We start from the raw sequence: 24,766 nt of genomic DNA, 5'->3' as shown, positions 1-24,766 counted from the left end.
ATTGTTAAAAGCAAAAATAATAACAAGTATTGTGGGGACTATAACATATGTAGAAGTAAAAACTATGACAACAGCAGCACTATGAATGAGAGGGAAGAAATGGAAGTATATTGTTACAAGTTTCCTAATTATATATGAAGTAGTATAATATTTGAAAATAAACTCTAAAAAATTAAAGATAAAAATTGTAAACCCTAGATTGACTCCTCAAAAAATAAAGAGTGCTATAACTAATAACAGTGGAGATGAAATGAGATCCTAAAAGTATAATCAACCCAAAACAAAGCAGGAAAACTACTGGGAAAAAACAAAGAACAAAAGATAAAAGTAGAAAATAAAAAGTGAGATGGTAGATTTAAACTCAACAATATAGACAATTACACTAAATGTAAATGGTTTAAACACTCCAACAAAGACAGAGATGGAAGGTTCCTGGGTGGTGCAAATGATTTGCACTGGGCTGGTAACCAAAAGGTTGGCAGTTTGAACCCACCCAGTGGTACTGCAGCAGAAACAGACCTGGCAATCTGCTTCTGTACAGATTACAGGCAAGAAAATCCTTTGGAGCAGTTCTACTCTGTAACACATGGGGTCTCCTAAGTCACATATCAACAACAGAATCAATAACAAAGGCAGAGGCGGTCAGACTGGATACAAAAGCAAGGCCCAACTATACATTGAATATAAGATAGTAATTTTAAATATAAATATACAGGTATGTTAAAAATAAAAAGATGTAATAAGATATACCACCCAAACACTAATCATAAGAAAGCAGAATGTATATATTAATATTAGACAAAGTATTCTTCAAAACAAAGAATATTACAAAAGATAATGAGGAACGAACACTATAGTGTTAAAAGGTCAATTCATCACTAAGACATAATTAACAATCGTAAGTGTGTATTGCACCTACAACAGCTTAAAAATACATGAAGCAAAAACTGCCACAACTGAAAGGAGAAAAAGACAAATGCAGAATTACAGTGGGAGACTTCAATATTCTTCTCTCAGTAATTGGTAAAACAAACAGAAAATCAATTAAGCATATAGAAGACCCTGAATAACATTATAAACCAACTTGACTAATTGACATTTATAGAACACTCCAGCAGACAACAGCAGAATACACATTTGTTTTAAGTGTACATGAAACATTCACTGAGACAGACCAAGGATTGAAATCAGACTAAGTATGTTTTTTGACACAAGGGATTTGAATTAAAAATGAATAACAGAATGTTACATGGAAATCCCTAAATATTTGGAAATTAAACAACATACTTCTAAATAATCCATAGGTCAAATAAGAAATCACAAGAGGAATTAGAATATATTTTGAAATAAATTAAATGAAAACAAAACATATCAAAAATTTTCGGACCTAGCTAAAGCAGTGGTTAGAGGTAAATTTATAGTTTCAAATATTTATACTAAAAAGAAAGGTATATATTTACTCATACATAAATAAAATGGTGGAAGACTAAATGCTTTTTCCTTAACATCAGGAATAAGAAATGATGTCTGCACTCACTAATTCTTTTTAACACCGTGCTGAAGGTCCTAATCAGTGCAATAAAACAAGGAAAAAAAAAGTATCCAGACTGGAAAAGAAGACATAAAACTGTTTCTATTATTTCTATATACTTGCAATGAATAATCAGAAATTGAAATTGAAAAATAACATTTATAATAGCTTTAAAAATATAAAATATAACAAAAGATGTGCTAGACTTTTACACTGAAAGCTACAAAACATTGCTGAGGGCAATTTAAAAAGACTTAAAAAATGAAGAGGTATACTGTGTTCATAGATCAGAAGACTCAATATTTTTAAGAGGTCAATTTTCTCCAAATTGATCTAGATTCAATAATAAGAAAATAAACCACTCAGTTAACAAATGGGCAAAAGATTCAAATAGATACTTCACCAAAGTAGATATATGAATGGTAAACACCAAAGTAGATATATGAATGGTAAATCAACATAAGATGCTCAACATCACTAATCATAAGGGATATGCAAATTAAAACCACAATGAAGTACCACTATTATCTATTAGAATAATTAAAATGAAAAAGACTGTACAAACTGTTGGTGAGGATGTAGGGCAATTGAAACTCTCATACAAACATACACAGCTGTACTGTAATGTAAATTGATACAACTACTTTGGAAAAAAAGTTTGTCAGTTTCTAAAAATATTAAACCCATAAGTCGGAATCAACTCAATGGCAACAGGTTTGTTTGTTTTTTTTACCACATGACCCAGCCATTCTGCTCCTGGGTATTTACTCCAGACAAATAAAAGCATATGTTCATACAGAGACTTGCGTGCAAAATGTTTATAGAATGGCCATAATTTTTAAGAAACTGACAATACCAAGTGCAGACAAGGATATGGAAAACATGGAACTCAAACATTACTGGAAATGCAAGACGGTATAGACACTTTGGAAAATAGCTTGGTAGTTTCTTTCAAATTTAAATACACACTTAAATCATACCAAAAAAAACCCCCAAACTTGTGACCATTGAGTCAATTCTGACTCATCATAGGACCCAGAAACCCCATTCCTAGGTATTTACCCAAGAGCAATAGAGACAATATGCACATAAAAAAAAATTGCATGGGAATGTTTTCAGTGGCTTTATTCAGAATCATCAAAACCTGAAAACATTGCAAATGTCCATAAACTAGTGAATGAATAAACAAATTGGTTTATCCACACAATGGAATACTACCTGTTACCCGAAAAAGGAGCAAAGTACTAATATGCAGCAACACGGATGAACCTCAAATGAAGTGAAAAACAGCCAAATGCAAAAGGCTATGTACTATACGATTTAATTTCTGTGACTTTTATAAGAAAACTTAAAAAAAAAAAAAGGCAAAACTATGGTGATAGAAATCAAATGACTAAGTTCCTAGGGGTTGAAAGGAGCGGATGGATGTAAAGGTGCACAACAGAACTCAATGGGGTGATGGAAATGTTTATATATTTGATTGTGGTGGTGGTTACATGACTGCAAAATTCATAGAAGTACATTAAAAAGGGGTGAATTTTGCTGTATGTGAATTTAAAAAAAAACAGTTGCCGTCGAGCCGATTCTGACTCACAGTGAAGCTTTTGGACAGAGTAGAACTGCCCCATAGAGTTTCCAAGGAGTGCCGGGGATTTGAACCGCTGACCTCTTGGTCAGCAGCTGAACATTTAACCACTGCGTCACCAGGGCTCTGCTGTATATAAATTATACCTTAAAACTAGACTTAGATAAATTGTAAAAGAATCAAAGTATACATTTTAAAGGACACAGGTAAAGCATGTATGGTGCTGAAAGAATAAGCTTTGAATCCAACAAGGAAGACGAAAAAAATGTATCCATCTCTCCTCCAGAGAAGAGACTGTCTGAATGATGAGAGCTAGGATTCAGAATGCTGGGCTTTAAGTGCTTGCTCTCATCTTTTTCCTGACTTGTGCAAAAAAGATTTCGTTCTCCCCAGTGCCCCACCTAATCTTTATCTTCTAACGGAAGCCACTTTTAATCTTAGGCCATTTTCCAATCGAAGCCCTTGGTGAACACCATGATGTAGAATTTAGTGCTTTTGAAGGTGACATTCTTGCTTTTGAGTCACTCCTTTCTCCAAGTGTCAAGATGTTCAGACAAGAGGAGACAGAGGAAATAAAAAAAGACGTGATTCATGTGGCTGGAGGCACTATCCCTTGAATAGTATACAGAACTAAGGGGCTGGCCAGGGGTTTCTGCAGAGTCCCACAGCATTTTTTGCAGGCACAGGTGTGCAGGTCCTCAGATCCTGGACAAGTTCCAACTTGGGTAATTATGTTCTCTCTCCCTAAGTACCCCCTGCTGCTTCTGATGGATACAGAATTCTTATTCACTTCCTGTACTAAACTGTTCTGTAGAGTTGCTGTGTAGCTGTTAAACAGCTGCCACATTCCTCTGCATACACAGTCTCTAAAGCACTTTTGGATGAAAGGTGCTATATAAACATAGTTTATTGTCATGTATCGGTTGCCTTTCCACTTGGTAGTAAGTTTTGTGAGGTTCTAACTATCAAATCCAGATCTGTATTCCATAGCACATCAACATTTAATTTCTTCCTCCTCCTCCTGCTCCCCAAGCCTCTCTAAACAACAAGGCACTTACCACAAGGGTCCGTAGACAGAGAGTCCCTGCAGGAGCACGGGGGTCCAAAGCAGCCACAAGGTCCCACACTTTTATTTTTCTAAAGATCAAAAAGGGGAGAAAAAATTCTTAGGTAAAAGCAAAATTAAGGAACACAGGGGAGAAGAGCAAAAAGTCATGGCAATAAGTATGTATAGTGAATATAGTTTATACGATAAATTCAGCTCACAGGAATATATACAAAACTTTTCTTATACTTTAGATGAAGCTTCACAGAACAAACTAGCTTCTCATTAAACAGTTAGTACATATATTGTTTAGTGACACTGGTTACTGTCTTAGTCATCTAGTGCTGTTCTAATACAAATACCACAAGTTTTAACAGAGAGAAATTTATTTTCTCACAGTCTAGTAGGCTACAAGTCCAAATTCAGGGCATCAGCTCCAGGGGAAGGCTTTCTCTCTCTGTCGGCCTTCTCATCAATGTTTCCCTGGACTAGGAGCTTCTCTGTGCAGGGACCCCAGGTCCAAAGGACATGCTCTGCTCCTGGCACTGCCTTCTTGGTGGTATGAGGTCCCCACTCTCTGCTTGCTTCCCTTTCATCTCTTGAGAGATAAAAGATGGTGCAGGCCACACGCCGGGGAAACTCCCTTTACATTGGATCAGGGATGTGACCTGGGTAAGGGTAGTGTTACAATCCCACCCTAATCCTCTTTAACATAAAATTACAATCACAAAATGGAGAACAACCACACAATTCTGGGAATTGTGGCCCAGCCAAATTGATATACGCATTTTTTGGGGGACATAATTCAAACCATGACAGTTACCCATCCCATGACATGTCAACACTCTCCCTTCTCGACCTTGGGTTCCCTATTACCAGCTTTCCTGTCCCCTCCTGCCTTCTTGTCCTTGCCGCTGGGTGGTGTGCCCCTTTAGTCTCATTTTGTTTTACGGGCCTGTCTAATCTTTGGCTGAAGGGTGAACCTCGGGGGTGACTACATTACTGAGCTAAAAGGGTATCCGGAGGCCATACTCTCGAGGTTTCTCCAGTCTCTGTCAGGCCAGTAAGTCTGAATTTTGTTCTACATTTTTCTCCAGCTCTGTCCAGGACCCTCTATTGTGATCCCTGTCAGAGCAGTCAGTGGTGGTAGCCAGGCACCATCTAGTTCTCCTGGGCTCAGGCTGGTGGAGGCTTTGGTAGCTGTGGTCCATTAGTTAAAACTTTTTTGTTTTGGAGACTTCGTTCTTACATTCACTCTTGGGTAAAGCTTACTGGTCTTAAAAGGGGAAAATGCATGTGATTAATCTAAAAACAAGAAACCAGTTAGCTTTAACCAAACAAAAGACAGGTGAATGGTAAAGTTAAACCATGCTTTAGGGCCAAGAAGAGATCTTGTACATTAGACTTCTTATGATACAAGAGCTCACTTAGACCTAGATATCTACAACTCTGAGGCATCTTCCTTCTGGTCAGTTCTATGAATGGCCCAGCTCACATGTACCAGAGGACTCAGGTTCATTGAAGAGTTCTGGAGTTGATAATAAGTAAACCTTCATATTTTGACTTAATTAAGAAAAGTCTAGCTCTTCCAAAAACCAATTATAGGTTATGTCTTCTCATGGAAAATAACAGACAAAACCAAGAAACGTGGGTGCAGATCAAAACCAAGGTAATGAGAAAATGTAACCTTAGACCCAGCTGGAACATGTCATCATACCCTTAACAATTTCCCAAGGTATGACAGTGATGGCTAACTCAAAGCAGAGGGAATGTGCCTGTTACACTCCCTGCTGCTTGAGTTGGCTTAATATATCAGTATAGCTAACTCAAGAACTAAGGTAATGCTGTAAGCTGGTTTCTAATACTAAAAAAAAGCTGCCAATATTTGAACTGTAGCCTTCCACTCAAAATCAGGCACCTTGATAATAAGAAATGATAAAGAGGGCTTTATAAACTAATACATTTTTATATGCTATGTGCTTAGTGTTGCTAGACATGAATGGATTCTATAACCCGTGGAAATTATTCTGAAGAAAACAAAGGTTATTGAACTCCTGGTAACTGACATGCTAGGAAAGTGATGATGAGAGCTACACTTTTAGGAATTACTTTCAACGAGATCAAAATTCAAGACCCTACCACACTAAGCTCCAAAGATACTGCCCTCCAGTGTTTCAGTGTTATTGTCACCATCTGTCACGGATTGAATTGTGTCCCCCAAAAAATGTGTGTAGCAACTTGGCTAGGTCATGATTCCTAGTATTGTATGATTGTGTTATCTGATGTGATTTCCTTATGTGTTGTAAACTCTACCACTATGACGAGATTACATGTGATCTATGTGTTGTAAATTCTATCACTGTGATGAGTTTATACTGATGAGGTCGACAAGATCAAGGTCTTAATGCAATCTCTTTTGAGATATAAAAGAGAGAAGTGAGCAGAGACACATGGGAACCTCATACCACCAAGAAAGCAGTGCCAGGAGCAGAGCACGTCCTTTGGACCTGAGGTTCCTGCATAGAGAAGCTCCCAAACCAAAGGAAGATTGATGACATGGACCTTCCTCCAGAGCTGATGGAGAAAGCATTCCCCTGGAGCTGATGCCCTGAATTTGGACTTGTAGCCTACTGGACTGTGAGAGAATAAATTTCTCTTTGTGTGGCCATCCACTTGTGGTATTTCTGTTGGAGCAGCACTAGATGACTGAGACACCATCTTATACTGGGTTTGTCCTATTCTTTGCTTTATAAGGTAAAAGAGACAAATATTTTGGTTATTAATGAAAAATCCGTGCAATTAAATGATTGGGAAGAATATTTTAGGAAAGAGTACACAAAGGAGAGGTGAATAAATAGATTAGACTAAAGAAATATTGTATCAAACCCTTTCTGTGAAATCGATAAGCTTTTAGAGACAAGGAGAAGCTATATTTAACATTGTAAGGCAAGAGGCATAGAGACACAGATTTTTTTTAATCTATCAGCAAACTCACCCATCATAGGCCCCACTGACTATCCTCTTGTTATCAAATCGAATACAGCGCACCAATTCCTCATGGCCTTCTAACACTCGTAAACATGCTCCACATTCTATGTCCCACAATCTGAAAGAGAAAATTGAGTCAAGTGAAAATTTTTACGTGTTCTCTTCTGAGCTTGGAATGTTATAATAATTTACTTTGTATGTCTTTAAAGAACACACCAAAATAAAATCAATCAACAACCATACAAAAATGTATTGCTTTCGATATAATTTATTTGCTTACCGTCATATAACTCAGGCAGAAAAAAACTATCTGTTGTTCAAATATAGCATGTATTTTCAAAGCACAATGCTTTATATAATTCTGTAACCACGTTCTCCCAGGCATAAAAAGGATAAATGCAATGCATACAGTTGCCTGGGAAAGAAATGATCAAGACAAGAAAGTAACACTTCACCGATAAGAATAAGATGCAGAGCGTCCATGATTTCCTGCCTCAAAAAGCATCTCCACTTGGTCACTGAGACCCTGCTTTCACCCACTGCGAATCAGGAAAGTGCAAAGTTCTCAAAAACATTTATATATTAATTTATAAAATCATACGCTTTTAGAACAATCCAAGTGATTTCGAGAAATGATAATTTTCTTAGATACAACAACAGCTCAATCTCTTTGTTTTTTTTTTTTTTTTTTCTAATTTTTTTTCAACCTCTCAATACTTAGTTGAAGAAAGGGGGAGGATGGATACATTTTCCTAATTTTAATTGTATCTGTGCCCTCATCTTTGTGAGGAAGAACACTAAAGAATACTTCAACTTGTGAAGTTTTCATAATTTCAAAGACAGGTAACTCCTTGGCCAAGTACCAACTTAGGCAATGTTAAGAAAATGAAATTGCACAATTTTAGTAGGGAAACAAATTTTCCTTCTTCTTCTTTTTAGAACAGTGGTAAAGAGGAAAGGCTTTTAGCTATTTTATTAGCACTTTTCAATAGTAGACAGGAGAAATTTAAAGAGAAGGGCCCTCAACCCTCCATCTACCTGTCTCTCTTGCCTGCTTCCTCATTCAAGCAGTACCTATTAAATAGGTCTATATGGTGATAAGGAAACCCTGGTGGCGTAGTGGTTAAGAGCTACGGATGCTAACCAAAAGGTCGGCAATTTGAATCCACCAGGCACTCCTTGGAAAGCCTATGGGGCACTTCTATTCTGTCCTATAGGGTCTCTATCAGTTGGAATCGACTTGACGGCAGCAGGTATATGGTGATAAAACTATTACAGGAAGGAAACACATCAACAAAAGGCTATGCTGTGCTGCGTCTCTGCTTGGGGCAAACTTGTGACCTGTAAGAAGCTACAGAAAGGAAAAATATTTTATTATAAACATAACACAGTTGAGTATTTGTATAATCCACATGAAAACACTGAATGGCAGCAATATTGATCCCTCTGGGAAAGGGCATCTGCTGCTCACCTGATGGTGTTGTCAGATGAGCCACTCACGACCAGCCTGTCTCTGTACTGCAAACAGGCAATGCCTCGTTTGTGTCCATTTAAGGTCCTTACAAATTCACAAGTACTTGTGTTCCATACCTGAAACAGAAAAAAGCATTTGGCAGTTAATCTGGGACTTTTACTGGTAAAATCTATGGCAACCGGAGTCTTGGGGAAGTAGAAAACAGAACTGAACCCCTGGAGAAGTCAGCTTCTCAAACAAAGCAAAACAGAAAACATGACAAGTTCAATTTATGATAATCTAGGGCTAGTTTGTATCTGCCTGCTATCACATGAGAATTTCTCAGAATGATTTACTCTTATGGGGTTAGTCTGATCTTGCAAATAAATTTTCTTGAACCAAATTTACCCTGACGCTTCCAACACTTACTACTATTTTTAGGAATAAAATACCTAATCAAAACTGTTGAATAACTTGTCTTCCCCATTATCCTTTTACACAGACAAGTCTCTGAATTAAATATTAAGTTATTCTACAATGATGTTTAACTACGACATTTCCCTTGATCAAATTTTCACATGAACTTCCCTACTCTAAACTGGAGACTTATGGAAATTGGTTATTGTCCAATTCAAGAGATCTCAGGGTTCTTACCTTTATAGTCCTATCCCCAGACGCAGAAACAACGTACTTATCATCAAAGTCTACAACATTGACAGCAGCTCGATGTCCAACCAGCACCCTCCGGAGGGTAATGTCAGTTGGGGAGGCCATATCCCATACGGCAATGGAACGGTCTTTGGAGCAGGTCACCATCATGCCATTATTGAAACGCAAGTGCAGAACTGCTTCGCAATGGTGGATCAGTGTGTTTAGCATTTCACCTGTATTTACATCCCACACCCTGGAACAAACAAAATTAAGGTTATCTCAGATTTAGATGGTACCACAATCTGTTGCCAGTATATGACCACCGCCCCTATCCCCAGCCCCTTCACGATGAATTATTATAAAATTTCTGATGTTCAATCTGATACCACTAACGAGATACCTTTTAAACTGGGGCTCTGATTAATATCAGCAGTATTAGTGCCCTACTGACAGTCCTCAGGAACCCGAATTGATATAGATCATGATGCTTCTGTAACAGATTTATTTAGTACTGTGGATCTGGGCTTGAGGAACCTGGATCTTAGGTTTCGCCACCCACATCAAACCTCAAGATTACCAATACTCTAAGTCTAAGCCCTCACTTTTGTACTTTGTATGGGGGTGGGGATCAAGAATAGCCATCCCACTGTAAACACTGGCTTCACAGCAGAGTGTGGGACCCTTGAGAATTTTGTGTGATGATATATTTTACAGTAGTATTTTTGTTTGTGTGTTTACTTTGGCTTTCATAACACATTTTATTTGCTTTTCCAGTTTAATCTCCTTTTTCAGAAAATCATTTTCTCCCTTATCCTATAAATGATGTTAGCCCGCCCCTACAGTGTTTCAGCTTCCTTGATGTACTCCACAAGTACCAATAAATGTTAAATGTCAATAACCATGAGGACTGACTTAGCTATGCCTTTAAGTCAAAAGATAAGGAACAGGAATAGCCTTCTCTATTCACAGAGGATAACCTGGAATGGTAAACATTCAACTTCAGAGAATCTAACAATGTAGTTAACTCTTTTTGTCTAGTTTTTAAAAAAGAAGTTATTTTTGATGCATTATGTTTGCTAAGTCCTTTAGCTTAAGGCAAAATTCCTAACAGAGGTTTCTGGCAGCGCTGCCTGTACCCAGAACTCAAGCTACACTGGACGCCAGCAGCATAATGTCTGTGTCATCAAATCACTAACGCCTCTGGAAATTGAAGGCCCCCTCCCTGAGTGAAGCTCACAATTAAAAACTGCAGGGACGGCAGGGGAAGGGCTGGCAAAGAGAGAGCATTGCCCATCTATATATATTTTAAAGGAGATAATGCATACCTGCACTACAGTTATAACTACCTGAAAGGCAGGTTTCATTCCATTCATGTCACTCCCCTGTGAGGCGTTTTTTTGTAAGGAATGCAAGGTTTACCATAAAGAAAATAAAAGTTTCTATAATGGATGATTCTCCCAAATTAAAACAGAATGTGTAATTTCCTTAAACGCACAAAAATGTAAACTTACCTCAATCATTCCTAAATCAAGTTTTCTAGTTCTAGATTGACACAAATGATGAGGGAAGCTGACGGTTTATTCTTCTTTAATTATGACATTTCAGGATTATATTTTTGCAGATACATACAAAATTACTATCTATGACAAAGAACAGAGTGGATCTGATGTTTCAGAGTTCAAAATTCATTTGAAATTTTCTACCTGACGGTGGAATCCGATGATCCAGTTATGATCACCCTCTCATCATACTGGAGGCACAGGACAGAACCTGTGTGGCCTGTGAGAATTCGCTTGCATTCCAATGTGCTTTTATCCCAGATCTAGGATGGCAAACAAGAAGATCCTTTTGATCACTGCGATAAGGGGGTACTGTGGAGACTTGCTGGCTCTATTATATGTTTGATCCCCAAAAGAATCAAAGCCCAGAGTAGTGTGGAATGCATTCTTTTCTACAGGTAAAGCTAAGTACCTATATATATGTGGCTTCAGTACTAATGCAGACTTTATCCTTTTCATTAGGGAACAGAGTAGCCTATAATTATGTGAGGGCCAAAGGAGTAATAGCCCATTTGGTGCACTTCAAGAAGAGAATTTAACCCTGGGACCAACCATCTGTATGCTCTTCTGGGGGAAGCAGATATGTCCTTTAAGGAAATGATTTGCTTTGGGAGTGGAAATGACTAAAATTATCACTTACTTTCCGGAAATAATGCTTAGAGTTTATGCGTTGGAATCCTTTATGAATGCGGTCACCCTTGCCCCCAAGCAATCCTCTCACGACTGAAGAGGTCTCACCTTGATTGTGTTGTCTCGAAGGCCGCTTACAATCTTCTGATCATCATACTGTAAACAGTAAACTCCTTTGCTTGTTTCACTTCGGCAATGGATTCTCTGTAAACTATGTCTTCCACATCTCCAATTAGATTCTATTGTCTGAGAAGAAGGACGGTAAAGAGACAGTAATTAGGAAAGAACCAGAACCAAACTCTTACATTTCTTCCAGTTGTTATCAGGATGGTAAGCTGTGACAAATGTCCAATGCTTCACTCTAAAGGACATACAGAACTTAAACTAAAAAGCCACTACCTAAATTTATAAAACATTTTTCCATTTGCAACGTGATTAAAGATATAGTTTCTAGAACTCTCCTGCATGTAACTCATTCAAGAAATAATATACTTTGTGGAAAGAGATTTGTTACCAACAGAAGGCAAGCTATGAACCATGTGAGGTTATATGCTCAGTGTTCTTCCTAAAAATATGATGGCCATTTCTACCAGTGAACTTTCATGAAGAGTGAAGATATCTGAATATCAGCTTATAACTGTAACTTTAGCAGTCTCACTGCTATTTTATGATGATGTCATATATTCTTTCTTTCTCCCATCTATTTACCTGTTAGTGAACAATTTTTTAAAACTTAAAAAATTTGCCTGGCAATTTACTAGATTTTATCTACCCTATTCACTTTTTAGGAAATTGATTTTTTAACCCACATCAATAAACTCTAAGTGGATTTAGTGTAACAATACTGTTACTGAAGAATGCTGATGACTCTCTAGCATTTGGCAAATACCCAAACATACACAGATTCTTACCTCAATGTCTCGTATAATTTTAGGATAAAGTGCTCTATAAAATGAGTTGGGAGGAGCAGTCCCATCCGGAGGTTTATTTTTGAATAAATACTGTCCCCTAAAAAACAACAAATATTTCCCAATGAAAATAATATTATTACACATTTACAAGGAGTACCTTCTTTAAAGTGTTTTCAGTTACTATTCCATACAATCTCCATAACTAGGCCTGGAGAGGTGTGAATTAAGGAGTCTCGTGTCAAAAAGTAACTTTCTGGGATCTAAGGAACTCAGCCAACACTGATTTTTTTTTTTTTGGTAAAACATGATTATTTCCACGTAGAACATCAAAATAACTGTACTACTTACCATATGGTTTTTAGGAACACCAGGTTTTTCTGATTCAAGAAAACAGAGTCTGATTCCAGAAAGCAGAATATCAGGCCTTAAAAAATATTGTAATATCAACAGATAAACTGATTATGTGTAACCAGATTTCATATATTGGTCTATTAGACCTCTGTGTAGAAACATTTCATTGGCCTTATCTTTTGAAAATTCTGTTAGTAATGCCATAACTACTACCTTTGAACTAGCAAATAAACCATAGACTTTTCCTCACTGAGTAAAGCTGTGCCAGTGTCAGTGGAGCCTAGCATCATGGGCAGCAGAAACGCCCATGTCGTGGAAAACACTTTTTCTAGGTCTCTATTTGTGTGGGTAAGATATATTGGCTGCTGAGGCACCCAGGCTGCTAGTGATCAGAGTAGCTATGCTTTAAAAGGAGCAATTTGGTTCATTTCAACAAAAAACAAAGGGATCACAGGAGTGTCCAGCATCAGGTAGGGCAGAAGATGAAAAGAAACGCCTAAGAGCACTGTTGCTGTCAAGTCTAAGGCATGAAATTGACTTTCACAGGTGTGTCCCTGGCTATGCACACACAGACCTGCATTTTACTACCTTTCCTTGATTCCAGTGAGGAACATTTGTTAGCTTCCCCTTCCTTATGACAGCACATCTCTGGAATACTCATATCCCATGCTAGATCTTTGCTACAAAAAAATTCAGTAAGTGGTGATCACTACCTGCTGGGTAAAAAATTTAATTCCTCATTCTGAAGTTAAGAACCCACCAGACACGGTGTGGAAGCTAGTAAACCCCACTATGCGTGTACTAACTGCTGTTCTCACTGGCACCGTGCCTTGCAAAGTGGAGAAAGGCAGAAATGCCTCTGAGTGTAATCCTGGCACCAGAGAAATCATGTTTTCTCTAGGCCAGTCATCCACTCCTCCCTCTATAGTCTACTACAATATAATTAATTGTTTGGTGTCTCCAAGAACGCTTCTCCCTTGCCCTTTCCCTATTATACACCTCGAAAATTAGTTGAGAAAATTTCCTGTAAGGAAGGTAGATTGTTCTAACTTCTACGTTAATACAAAAAGGGAAATTACAGGGAAGAAACAAAAATAATATAGTTTTTAAAAAGGGACTAACAGGAGCAAGAAAAATGATGTACCAACGTAAAGAAAAGTACAAACGGGACTCATTTATGAAATAAGTCAGGTTTAAAGGTACATTCTTATTCTATAAATACCTGCACATAAACAAGTATTCACATAGATTTTGAAGGATTCTAAATCTGGATGATAATTATAATAATTTCAACCCTAACACCCTTTAATGAGCTAGGAATCATTATTTACATTTTGCAGATAAAGAAATCAAATGTCAGGGAGGTTAAGTAACTTGCCCAAGTTTGCATAGCTAACACATATCTGACCTGGGATGTGAATCTAGGTCTGACTCCAGAGCCCCACTCTTAACCACTTTATTGTCTCTCAACACCCACCATTCCTCGGTCTACCTTTTCATCTCTGGCAATTGTATACAGGTACTCCAGGATTTTCTTCACATACATTGGTATTATCTCTACAGCCTAAGGAGGACTCCTATGAACTCCAATTTTGTTTTTTACCCCACTAAAATTTACCATGCCTTGCTTAAGTATCTGAATTTCTTCAAATCAAAGGTGCTACAAAGAAGGGTAGCTAGGTGTTGAAAACTGGCTTTTTGGTCTAAGTTGTAAGTCAAAATCTTTTCCAATGGAAGCTCTCTGACAACAGGGACCAGTTCTATGCGAAATGCCTAGTACCTGTGAGAGTGTGGGTGTATGATAAATGCTAAATATTAAACTCAGAATGTTATCATAAAATGTGATGTGCTGATTAAGAAAACAGACTTTTCCCAAGTGGTCTTTTATTATACTTTTAAGAGTTACCATTACTGAGCAGAGACAGTGTATTCAGTATTATTCACGAGAGAAAATGACAAAGTTTGTGTCCTAGGGGCAGACTATCAAATCCATCTAGAAGCAAAATACAACAGCAAAGTAGAATTAAGTCTTAGAGACCCAAAGCTTTACTAGAAAAGTGTATTTACTTCTGTATTTTTGGTTGGAGGAAATTTTCAAAGACAGCATATGGGGAAAGCTAACACACAAAGATTTTATTGACATATTAGGCTTAGTAACACAACTTAAAAGAAGAAACTGCTCATAGATTAAAATTTAAAAAAAGGAAGACAACTAACACAAGAAGAAAGGCAACATGTAAAAATCAAAACAGCAACAAGAAAAGGAGATACTGGAGAAGGTCTTCATGGGATAGACAAATATTTGTAATTACATGGGGCTACATGACATTAAGAGGATAAATGTGGTCAAAGACAGCGGAATATAGGCTGAACTCTGAAGAATACTCAAAAGTGCTAGAATGGGTTTCTGTGTTTGAAGAGATAGGGGCAAGAGTAATAATTAGTGCTGGATCCCGCATTATTTCTCAGCTACACCTTCATATACGCTTTTAAAAGGCCAAAAAGTCATCTTTTCAATGATCTTATATTTTCTTTGTAGCTAAAATAACAGATCTTGCTGTTTAGTTAGTACCAACCTAAGCAAAATTGTGGAGCCTATGTTTACTTTTGGCATTTTCACCTCCATCTGTCAAGAACTGCCCGCTTACTTCCTGTTTTCCCTTTCTGCTCCCATTAAAACCTGCCTTCAAAGAAGGATTTAGTGAACTCCCAATGTCTGGTAAAGGTTTACTGTCATTTATAGTCCAAATGGGAACAAAGTGTGTTGTAACAGGGAACAAAGCCTTTATCCCAGTGGGGATGGGAATAAATCTCTATAACTGAAATTTCAGGTCAGGAGTTATTTAGAGTTTTTTTTTTTTTTTTTTTAATTTTCTTTTCTTTTCTTTCTGAGGGGTGGAGGAATATTCCCAGCTGCCTGAAATTTTCCCATGTAAGCAACTGTTTGCTCTTATTTCTAAGGATGGTCCTGGCATTCTTAGCTAAATCATGAACTCTGAAAGTCATAAAACTATATACTTAATTGCTTTTTTACACTGTGAAAACATGAAGTGAGTTATAAAAAATAAGGTTTCTATTTTTCAACCATAGTGAGAAAAGAAAACCATACCTGGGAAACAAATAACAATATTCATTTATTTATGTGATTTTTATTTAGCCAAAGAACTGTATGGTATTTTGTTCCTTTTAATTAAATTTGAGATAAAATTTTAAGGCTCCCTAATAAGCAGAATGACAGAAATCTCTGATATATTTGGCATGATATTTAAGGGTCATTATATTTATTTAGGAGCCCTGGTGGCACAGTGGTTAAGCACTTGGCTGCTAACCGAAAGGTCGGTGGTTGAAACCCACCAGCTGCTCCACAGGAGACATGTGGCAGTCTGCTTCCATAAAGATTTACAATCTTGGAGACCATATTGGGCAGTTCTACTCTGTCCTATAGGGTTACTATGAGTTGGAACTGACTAAACAGCAATGGGTTTAATGAATTTCCAAAGCACACAAAAAAAGAAAAGGCGCCAACTACACTGTATTCTTTCGCAAACAATGCACCCACATAAATAATGCGCACACACATATAATGTGCACAGTGCACTTAGGAAAGTAATGCGTGAGGGGGTTGCGTGGTTGGCAAAAATGTATAACGTGCATGTTATCTGCATAAAAATATGGTATTTTTATGAAAATTGCTAAGGAAAGCTGATCCATAGGAGTATCTATCTTTTTAAAGCATTGCGTCTTCCTAACCATTTTGTATTTCCTTGTGATCCAAGATAAACAATTGATAACATTAATCTGGATGAAATTTGGAAGGATATCATAGAACATACTTATTCCTGTATCATTGTTACTATCAACTAAAATACTTACGTAGTATGTCATCTTTATTTTATTTATGAAAAATTCATACCTGGCTTCCTTATAGTGACATTCTAGAAACATCCTCTGAAAGAAAATTATACATAGAAGACATCTTCCAGAAGTTCTAATGAAATGGTATCATGTTAAGAAAACAAAAACATTAACTGGTGAAGTCTCTTAGGCTGCTAACTATATTAATGCTTTAAAGAATTCAGGATTAAGCAGTAAAATCTCAAGAAAATACAAGCCTTAAGAAGAAACAATGATTTTTACTAAATTACATTTTTTTACTCTTTCTGATGACTACAGTCCTTATGCTAGTTGGGCATAAAACCTAACTCTTTGCTTACAAAGGTGATCAAACACCAGGGGTGTGGGCTAATGGCAAGACATCTTCTGAAGGAGAGAAGAATCATTTGTCCTGGGTTATTTTAGGAGGACGCTGGATCTGATGGTTTCTATATGATTCAAAGTAACCTGCACGCCTTATAAATTGCTCATCAGCCGTTTTCCAAGATACCAATTTCTGCCCAGAGAACAGAATGTTTTAAGCAGGTGGGCAGGCCAGTTTTCCATTATTTTTTACAAAGCAATATTAACACAACATTGTCATTTTATGAGTGACTGGTCAGAAGAAAAATTGCTGAGTACACAAAAAACTATTCTCCTTTAATTTTTTTTTTTTTTTTTGTTATAAACCAGCAAAATCATTGTATCCATTGGTAAGTGGCCTCACTGCTTCCCAATAATCTTCCAATGACTCTGAATGACCAGGTCCTGCAGCTCTGTAATAGTGAGGAAGTTAAAAGGCTCACCATCCTCTTCGTTCTGCCAGGCCTCTCCATAGAGAATCCGTCCTGACCATTCTCTCAATGAGCTTCTTCCATAACATGCCATCAGATGTCACTCGGTACCATTCCTTGCACACAAGTTCAGCAGCACATAGTGATTTGGCATCCAGGTATGACAGAATGTTCTCAGCAATGTGATCCAAACCTCGAGCTTTCAGAGGGGAGAAGAGGTGAAGGGAATAGGCAAAGGAAAAAGAAGAGAGAGAGTAGTGAATGATTTTTACAAAAGCGTCTTTAAAACAGAATAGCATTTGTTCTACTACAAAGGCTCATCATTGTTCCTAGTGTGGTCCAGCTTCTTTTTCAAACAGAGACTTGGGTAAAATGAGTGTCAGTAATTTTTCCATAAGGTTACAGAAATGAACAGTATTTTCCATCTTCCTTTAGATAAGGAAGTTAAAGCTAACAACCAGCAAACCCCCCAAGACATTAAAAATAAAAAGGGTTCCAGAAAACAATTCACATCTATCTATATGGACTTCAGCACGAGGGGATGTTCTATGGACGGCATCTCAAACTCTGTGATTCAGGCCCCCCCAAATCTCGATATTACATCCATTTCTCATTCTGTTTCTATTACTGCTGCAGTTTCAAAGCTGTTCAGTAAAAGAAATATCCTTTAAATGTACTGGGGGAGAAGCACTAAGTCAGAATGTGCTAGGTTACAGAATTTTGGGCATGAAGAAGTAAGGAGAGAAGAAGGAACTACAGACTGGTATAGGAACATATGGAGAGGAAAGATAGAGAGAGAGGTTTATGTTCAAGGATGAGTTTAATTTCATATGTTTAAAAAATTATATTTGAGAATAGCTGCTGCTATAAAACCTAAATGACAGTTGACCAAAAATGAAAAAAATCTCAGACCAGTAAATAATCTGGTTAGCATTTCAGAGAATATTTTGTAGTCTGCACAAAGGGAAACAGTGGAGGGTAAGTCTTGGGCTGTGCAAACTGAATGGGGTTTCCAATTAAAATTCTCTACTACCCAAACCTGTACTGAGGACTCTGAGGAATAGATCCTATAAAATACGGTGGTTGCACTGATAAACTCTTTTGGCTGTTGTTCTAATTCACAAGTGAGACAGAAACATTCAAAGTTATTTCCCTTTACAGGTACATATCAGAGGTTTTCTAAAGACTTAAATAGTTCGGAAGGATTCCTTCATACTCTGACTCCCGTAGGCACAAACTTAACAGGAAAGACAATACCACATTTCATTTTATGCCTTTCCCCTGGATCATGCAAAGACACACTTGGACACCATTAGTAACAATCCAAAAGTGCTTAAACATTAGTCTAATTATGGAAATTGTATAGATATCAGTCACATTTTTTTCAGCAGACTAGGGAAAGAAAGCATTAAATGGATCTTGTTTGGCTAGCATCACATGCTCATATTTAAGCATAAGCAGATGGAGGCATCCATCACCTAATTCTTATTAAAGGAACATGACTATAAGCCAATTAAAGATATAATAATTAGTTTTTCACACAAAATACGGTGATGATACAATTTTTGCATCTTTATATTGAAACTATCTATATCATCAGAAAAGTTTCCATAATGCATTTTTGTGTTTTTAATTGCTGTCATCAAATTGCTCCTGATTCTTCAGTATGTACTGATAATAAGTCTTTGGAAGTAATTTCACCTAACATGCCAAACAAACCCCTTACATTAAAGGATTATAGGCTCTTTTTTTTTAAGTAGTGTGGTTTACTAAACGTAACCAGATGGTATAGGTTTATAAATTAAAATGGCTGTAAAGCATTAGGCTGATGTCTTAATACTTTACAGAGTGGTCACCAGATACACACTGCTGTTGTTATGTTGTTTGGTGCCATCGAGTTGGTTCTGACTCATAGCAACCCTACAGGACAGAAAAGAACTGCCCCACAGGGTTTCCAAGAAGCAGCTGATAGATTTGAACTGCTGACCTTTTGTTTAGCAGCCGAGCTCTTAACCACTGCACCACCACGGCTCCTAGATACACACTAGGAATCAGTATTAGGCAAAGGATATACAAGCTGAGTCAACTCCTATTCAATTTTTAGTGGTATAAGCTTGAGATAGCAGCATGTCTCAGTGACTGGGGGAGAGCACAGTAATGATACACACACAGACTGTTCGCACAAAGAAAACAGTTTGCCTATGGCTAAAACAAAATCCAATGAGTGAAAAGAGGACAAAAATTAATTTTAAAAAAAGGTATAGGTACAAATCCAGCTTTAAAATGGCTATTTCTAAACCATAAATAGGCATTTCTTTTGTTTTAAAGGGAATTTAAGTTCTAAGTTTAAAAAATTTAAAAAGATATAGCTGGTAAAAATTAAACAGATTAGTAATACGAAGTTTTTGTGATGATTAAAAAGAAAAAAAAAAAAAAACACCTGTTGCTGTGAGTCAATTCCAGCTCGCAGCAACCCTATAGGACAGAGTAGAACTGCTCCATAGGGTTTCCAAGGAGCGGCCAGTAGATTTGAACAGCCAATCTTTCAGTTAACAGCTGAGCTCTTAGCCACTGCACCACCAGAGCCCCCTGGTAAGGATACAAGTCAGTATATTCTTAGAGAATAGTTTGGTAGTATGTATTAATAGCCTTAAAAATGTTCATACTCTTTAATATAATCATTCTACTTCTGGTATTTTTTTTTCCCAGAATGCCCAAAAGATTAATGTATAAGAATGTCTACCATAGCACAGTTTATAATAGGAAAACAATCTGAAACTATCTAAGTGTTCAATAAAGGGATTAGATAAATATGTGCTTCGATCATTTTAAAGAATACTAGGCAACAATTAAAAATTATGTTTTAGAAGAACAAACACTTAGGAAAATACATTAGGAGAACATATTAAGAAAAAATTTATTACATGTTATGATCACAGCTTTAGGGGAAAATACACACACTTAGGAAAAAAATTGGGTTATATGGCAAAATATGAACAGCACATTAGCGGTTCTCTCTGAATGGTGAGGTTCTGAGTAAATTTAATTTTATTTTAAAAAATTTTAAGAACTACTTTTCAGTATTTTCTCAATTTCTTATGATGTAACTTCTATAATCAGGAAACAAAAATACATAAAAAGATATATTTTGGTTAAGATTCACTCATCTCTGTACTATATTTTCTTTTAAAATAAGCTTTTAACACAGATGAGAATCTGATAGCTTCCTAAGATAGCATTTCCCCCAAATACTGACGCCTTTGTAATCTCCTAGATCACCACTGAGCAAAACAACCACAGCACCCTTCAAAAAAAAAAAAGTATTTTTAAGTCTCATAATCTATATATTTATTTAGTTTACAATAGCTATTTGGTTACTGAGCACAGTGAGATAATAAAGCCTGGAATTTAAATATTTAAGGTCACAAAAAGACTCCTGCCATACTTTTCTTTCTAAAATTAAAAGTGTTTCTTATTCAACCCTTTGATAAATTCCCATAAGAATCCAAATCTAAGTACATAATTAACATATCTTGAAACTAAGACATACTATAAAAGATATGCCTTAAGCCAGATATTGCCTGAAAAGACATTTTATTTGGGCCTATGTGTGGGTAAAAATAGCGGTGACTAGATAGGCATGAGACAGTCTTTATTTCCAGAGTTTGATTTTTTTTTTTTTATTTATACACCAAGATGGTATGATAGGTTCAATTTGTAAAAATCAAGCCAATAAAGACTTTTAAGAAGAGAGATGTATAGCTGAAGATCTAGTACAGTTACGTTGCAGGAAATCTTCCAAGAAAGTTAGTGGTTTACAAATACCTGTAGACATACCTGGCAGAGCAGTTATGAAATCCCTCTGCAACATAGGTTTAAGATATGAGTTTATATGCCCATGTTGGTAATGACACATTTGGGATATAAGATGTTCCACAAATTCTACTTGATCAGACTCTGACCACTGTTCGAAATATTTGACACACAGTTCCTTTTCCTTCTCATAGCTTGCTGAGAGTTTCCGTTGCTTGGGCACAATCATACTGGAAGTGCCATTGGCAAGTTTTGTCTGTAGAAGGGAGGGATTAAAAGAAATATACAACAATAAGTATTGAAATGAAGGAAATGTATAATTTTCTGGTCTGACACGCTGTTTTGTCTATATGATGGAGTCCACTATGTTACTCTATTAGTAATTCTACATTTGTGAATCGCAATTACATGGAAAACCACAGAAATACCATAATAGGTTAGTAAATTAGGTATACTGTCAGAAGACTAAGCATTCATTTCCAGAAGTTCTCAGGAAGAAATTCTTATTATTTGGAGATATACAGATGAAAACCGAAAGCTGAAAGCATGTTAAGTTATTATTACCAGCAAGTCAAAAAGCTGATTTTCCTTTTTCTTGTATATACTAGTTAATAGACATTACACAATTACTTGCTCACAATTCATTTTTAAATAGTAAAATAAAAAATCCTCTAAGCAAAGAAAGGCCAATGAATATTTTGAGACTCTGGTGCTTTTGATAATAAAGCTTAAATAACACTCATGCCCAATCCACCCTTTTCCTTGCAAAAAAATGCCATCTCTACTGTTATCAAAATTATGTTATAAAGTCTTTTTTATTGATTCATTCATTCAATAAATATTTATTGAGCATCTACAATGTGCCAAACACTGTTTTAAGTGCTAGGAATATAACAGTGAACAATTTATAATCTAGTGGGGGAGGCAAGTTAAAAATATAAATAGAAAATATAATGTAGACAGTGCTATGAAAAAAAATAAAGCGAGATAAGAGGACAGGAAAGAAGTGTGTAGCTGTGGTAGGCCAAATTCTAACATGGTTCCCCAAAATTTCTGGCCCCTGGTGTACACACACTTTCTCTCTGTTATTCAAACAAACACTAATGTAGATACCGCTGTGAAAGATTTTGCAGATGTAATTAAGTTCCGAAATCAGCTGACCTTAAAATAGGGAAATTACCCTGGTGGGTCTCCACCTAATCCCATGAACCTTTTAAAGGCCGGAGAGTTTACTCTGACTGGCTGCAGAAGAGGAAGGAGGCCATGTGGCAAGGAATGTGGTTGCCTGAGAGCAGCCCCCCAGCTGATAACCTGCAAAGAAACAGGGACCTCGGTTCTCCAACTGCAAGGAAGTGAATTCTGCCAACAAGAATGAGCTGAGAAGAGGATTTTTTTCCCCAAGAGTCTTCAGATGAGAAGTAAGCCTTGATTTCAGCCTTGCAATACCCTGAGCAGAGAAAACCCAGCCATGCTGGGCCAGACTTCCACCTACAGAACTGTGAGCTAATAAACGGATGCTGTTTTTAAGCTATTAAGTTTGTGGTAATTTGTTATACAACAAAAACAAATATAAATCCTAATACAATTACTTATATCTGAGGGGTCAGAGGTGGCTTCTCGAAAGAGATGACATTTTAACTGAGACATGAAAGAAATGAGGGAACAAATGAGGGAAAAGGTGGAAATGGACCTGAGTTGTTATTTTGGGGAAGAATGGTCTATGCAATGGGAATTTCAAGAACAAATGTCCTAAGTGGCATGTGCCTGGCATGTTCAAGGAACAACAAGAAGGCCAGGTATGGCTGGAAAAGAGTGAGCAAGGAGAAATACTTAGAGAAGTGATCAGAGCCAGATCATCATTTAGGTAGTGGTAGCTAATCTCCAAAGGAAGCCCCAAGCAATTCCAGCCCTCTCTGTACACATACACTGTTCCTCTCATCAAGAGGTGGAGTTTATGTCCTACCCTGTGACTGCAGACTTTGACTCGTAACCGAATGTGGATAAAGTGACATTCTGGGACTTATAAGCCCAGGCAGCTTCTGCTTACCCTTCTTGGAGCCTTGAGCCACCATGTAAAAAATTCAGGCTAGGCTGCTTGGGAGAGAGGCCTGGAAGATGAGAAGCTATGCGGCTACAGGCCACATGGCGAAGCACTTAGGAGCATGGGGGTGATGTGATCTGACTTACCTTTTCAAAGGATCACTGCTGTGCAGAGAATCGACTGTAGGGGATATGAATGGAAATAATAAGATCAATTTAAAGACTACTTCAGTAGTCCATGGAAGGGATAACAATCTCCTGGAGTATAGTGATAGCTGGAGAGGTGGTAAAAAAAAAAAAGTTGGGCTTCCGTATATATTTTGAAGGCAGAGCCAAATGAATTTACCGATAGATTGGCTATGGGATGTGAGAAAAAAAGGAGGAGTCAGGATGATACCAAAGTTCAAAGCTGAGGAACACTGGGAAAAGATTCACAAATTTAACTGAAACTTTTGCTACTCTGAAGGAAGTATGATTTTCTTTAGAGGATAACCACAAAATGGTACGACTGGATATTTTTCAAAGAAATCTGATGGATCTTTGGTATATTTACCTGAGGCAACTCTGATTTGGTGGGGAGACCTGTGTAACTAGAGAGCTTATTCCTGCCAGACATAGTGAATGTGCAATACACCAAAAAACTGTACCAAATTTGGATAATCAATTTCTGCTATTCATGCATAGGCTTGCCTTATTTCTAAATGTCAAATCCTATATGCAGAGCTCTTTATAAATGGTTCCTGACACATGGCTGAAAGTATATTTTCAAGGATGGCATTAGCCATTCTATTTACACTGGAAGAGCTGACACCTGGTAAAAAGCAAGCCCTGGTGTGCAGAGTTGGGTGTTTTCTAGCATAAATGCCACTGTTACCTATGACACAGACTAAAAATGAATAATAAGAACCTTATTGGACACAGACCTTGGGGAACTACAGGAATGTTTTTTTTGTGTAGACTGTTTGCATCTCAGAAAAAGAAAAGTCATGAAATATGGAGTAAGATTTAGAGAGCTAGCAAATAGATGGGTTTTCAAGCTTGACCAAATGCCACTTTTCATGCCCCAAACCAAAACCTCCCACTGTATCATGTTTTATATATTGGCCCTGTGTCTTTTAAAAGGTGGAAATGGACCTGAGTTGGGTGCTATCCAGAATACTGTTTTCTAGCTAAAGACCAGAAATACCAGTAACAGAGAAGAACAATCAGCAAGTTAATGAAATGATTCTATTTATACTGTAAACAAACCAGATGTTTGTATAATCAAGGGGATGTGTGTGTCATGTGATTAGTGGCTATCAGACTATTAATAGATAAAACTGCCTAAGAATTTCACAAGTTTGGTCACCCCACAGCAGGAGCTACAGTTCAGTCAAGACTTTCTTATGCTTTTGATGATAAAATCATAAATGGGATCTAAAAACAAATAACTATTAGAAAAGAAGTACAAACAGAGAATTCACGAATTTACCAACTGTTCTAGCTGGTACTGCATTTTAGTCACCAAACCTCTAAACTAAATTATTATTATTATTTTTTTTT

General features: G+C 37.0%; 1 protein-coding gene across 2 annotated transcripts in view; it reads right to left on the bottom strand.

Annotated features, from left to right (window-relative positions):
* BTRC (beta-transducin repeat containing E3 ubiquitin protein ligase) overlaps positions 1-24,766 on the bottom strand; it is a 189,321-nt gene that overhangs the window by 13,512 nt on the left and 151,043 nt on the right. For both annotated transcript variants that reach the window (XM_004370049.2, XM_004370048.2), the window contains 9 exons: positions 21,209-21,440; positions 17,384-17,570; positions 12,354-12,450; positions 11,551-11,688; positions 10,957-11,075; positions 9,257-9,506; positions 8,621-8,739; positions 7,157-7,267; positions 4,175-4,253 (listed from right to left, as the gene is read on the bottom strand). In XM_004370049.2, the coding sequence (XP_004370106.1) occupies positions 4,175-4,253; positions 7,157-7,267; positions 8,621-8,739; positions 9,257-9,506; positions 10,957-11,075; positions 11,551-11,688; positions 12,354-12,450; positions 17,384-17,570; positions 21,209-21,440 (1,332 nt within the window). The remainder of the gene's footprint in view (positions 1-4,174; positions 4,254-7,156; positions 7,268-8,620; positions 8,740-9,256; positions 9,507-10,956; positions 11,076-11,550; positions 11,689-12,353; positions 12,451-17,383; positions 17,571-21,208; positions 21,441-24,766) is intronic.

The sequence above is a fragment of the Trichechus manatus genome, unplaced genomic scaffold (assembly GCF_000243295.1).
Source record: "Trichechus manatus latirostris isolate Lorelei unplaced genomic scaffold, TriManLat1.0 scaffold00007, whole genome shotgun sequence".
Classification (NCBI taxonomy): Eukaryota; Metazoa; Chordata; class Mammalia; order Sirenia; family Trichechidae; genus Trichechus; species Trichechus manatus.
The sequence above is the reverse complement of the archived record's forward strand: the minus strand, read 5'-3'. Positions and strand labels throughout refer to the sequence as shown.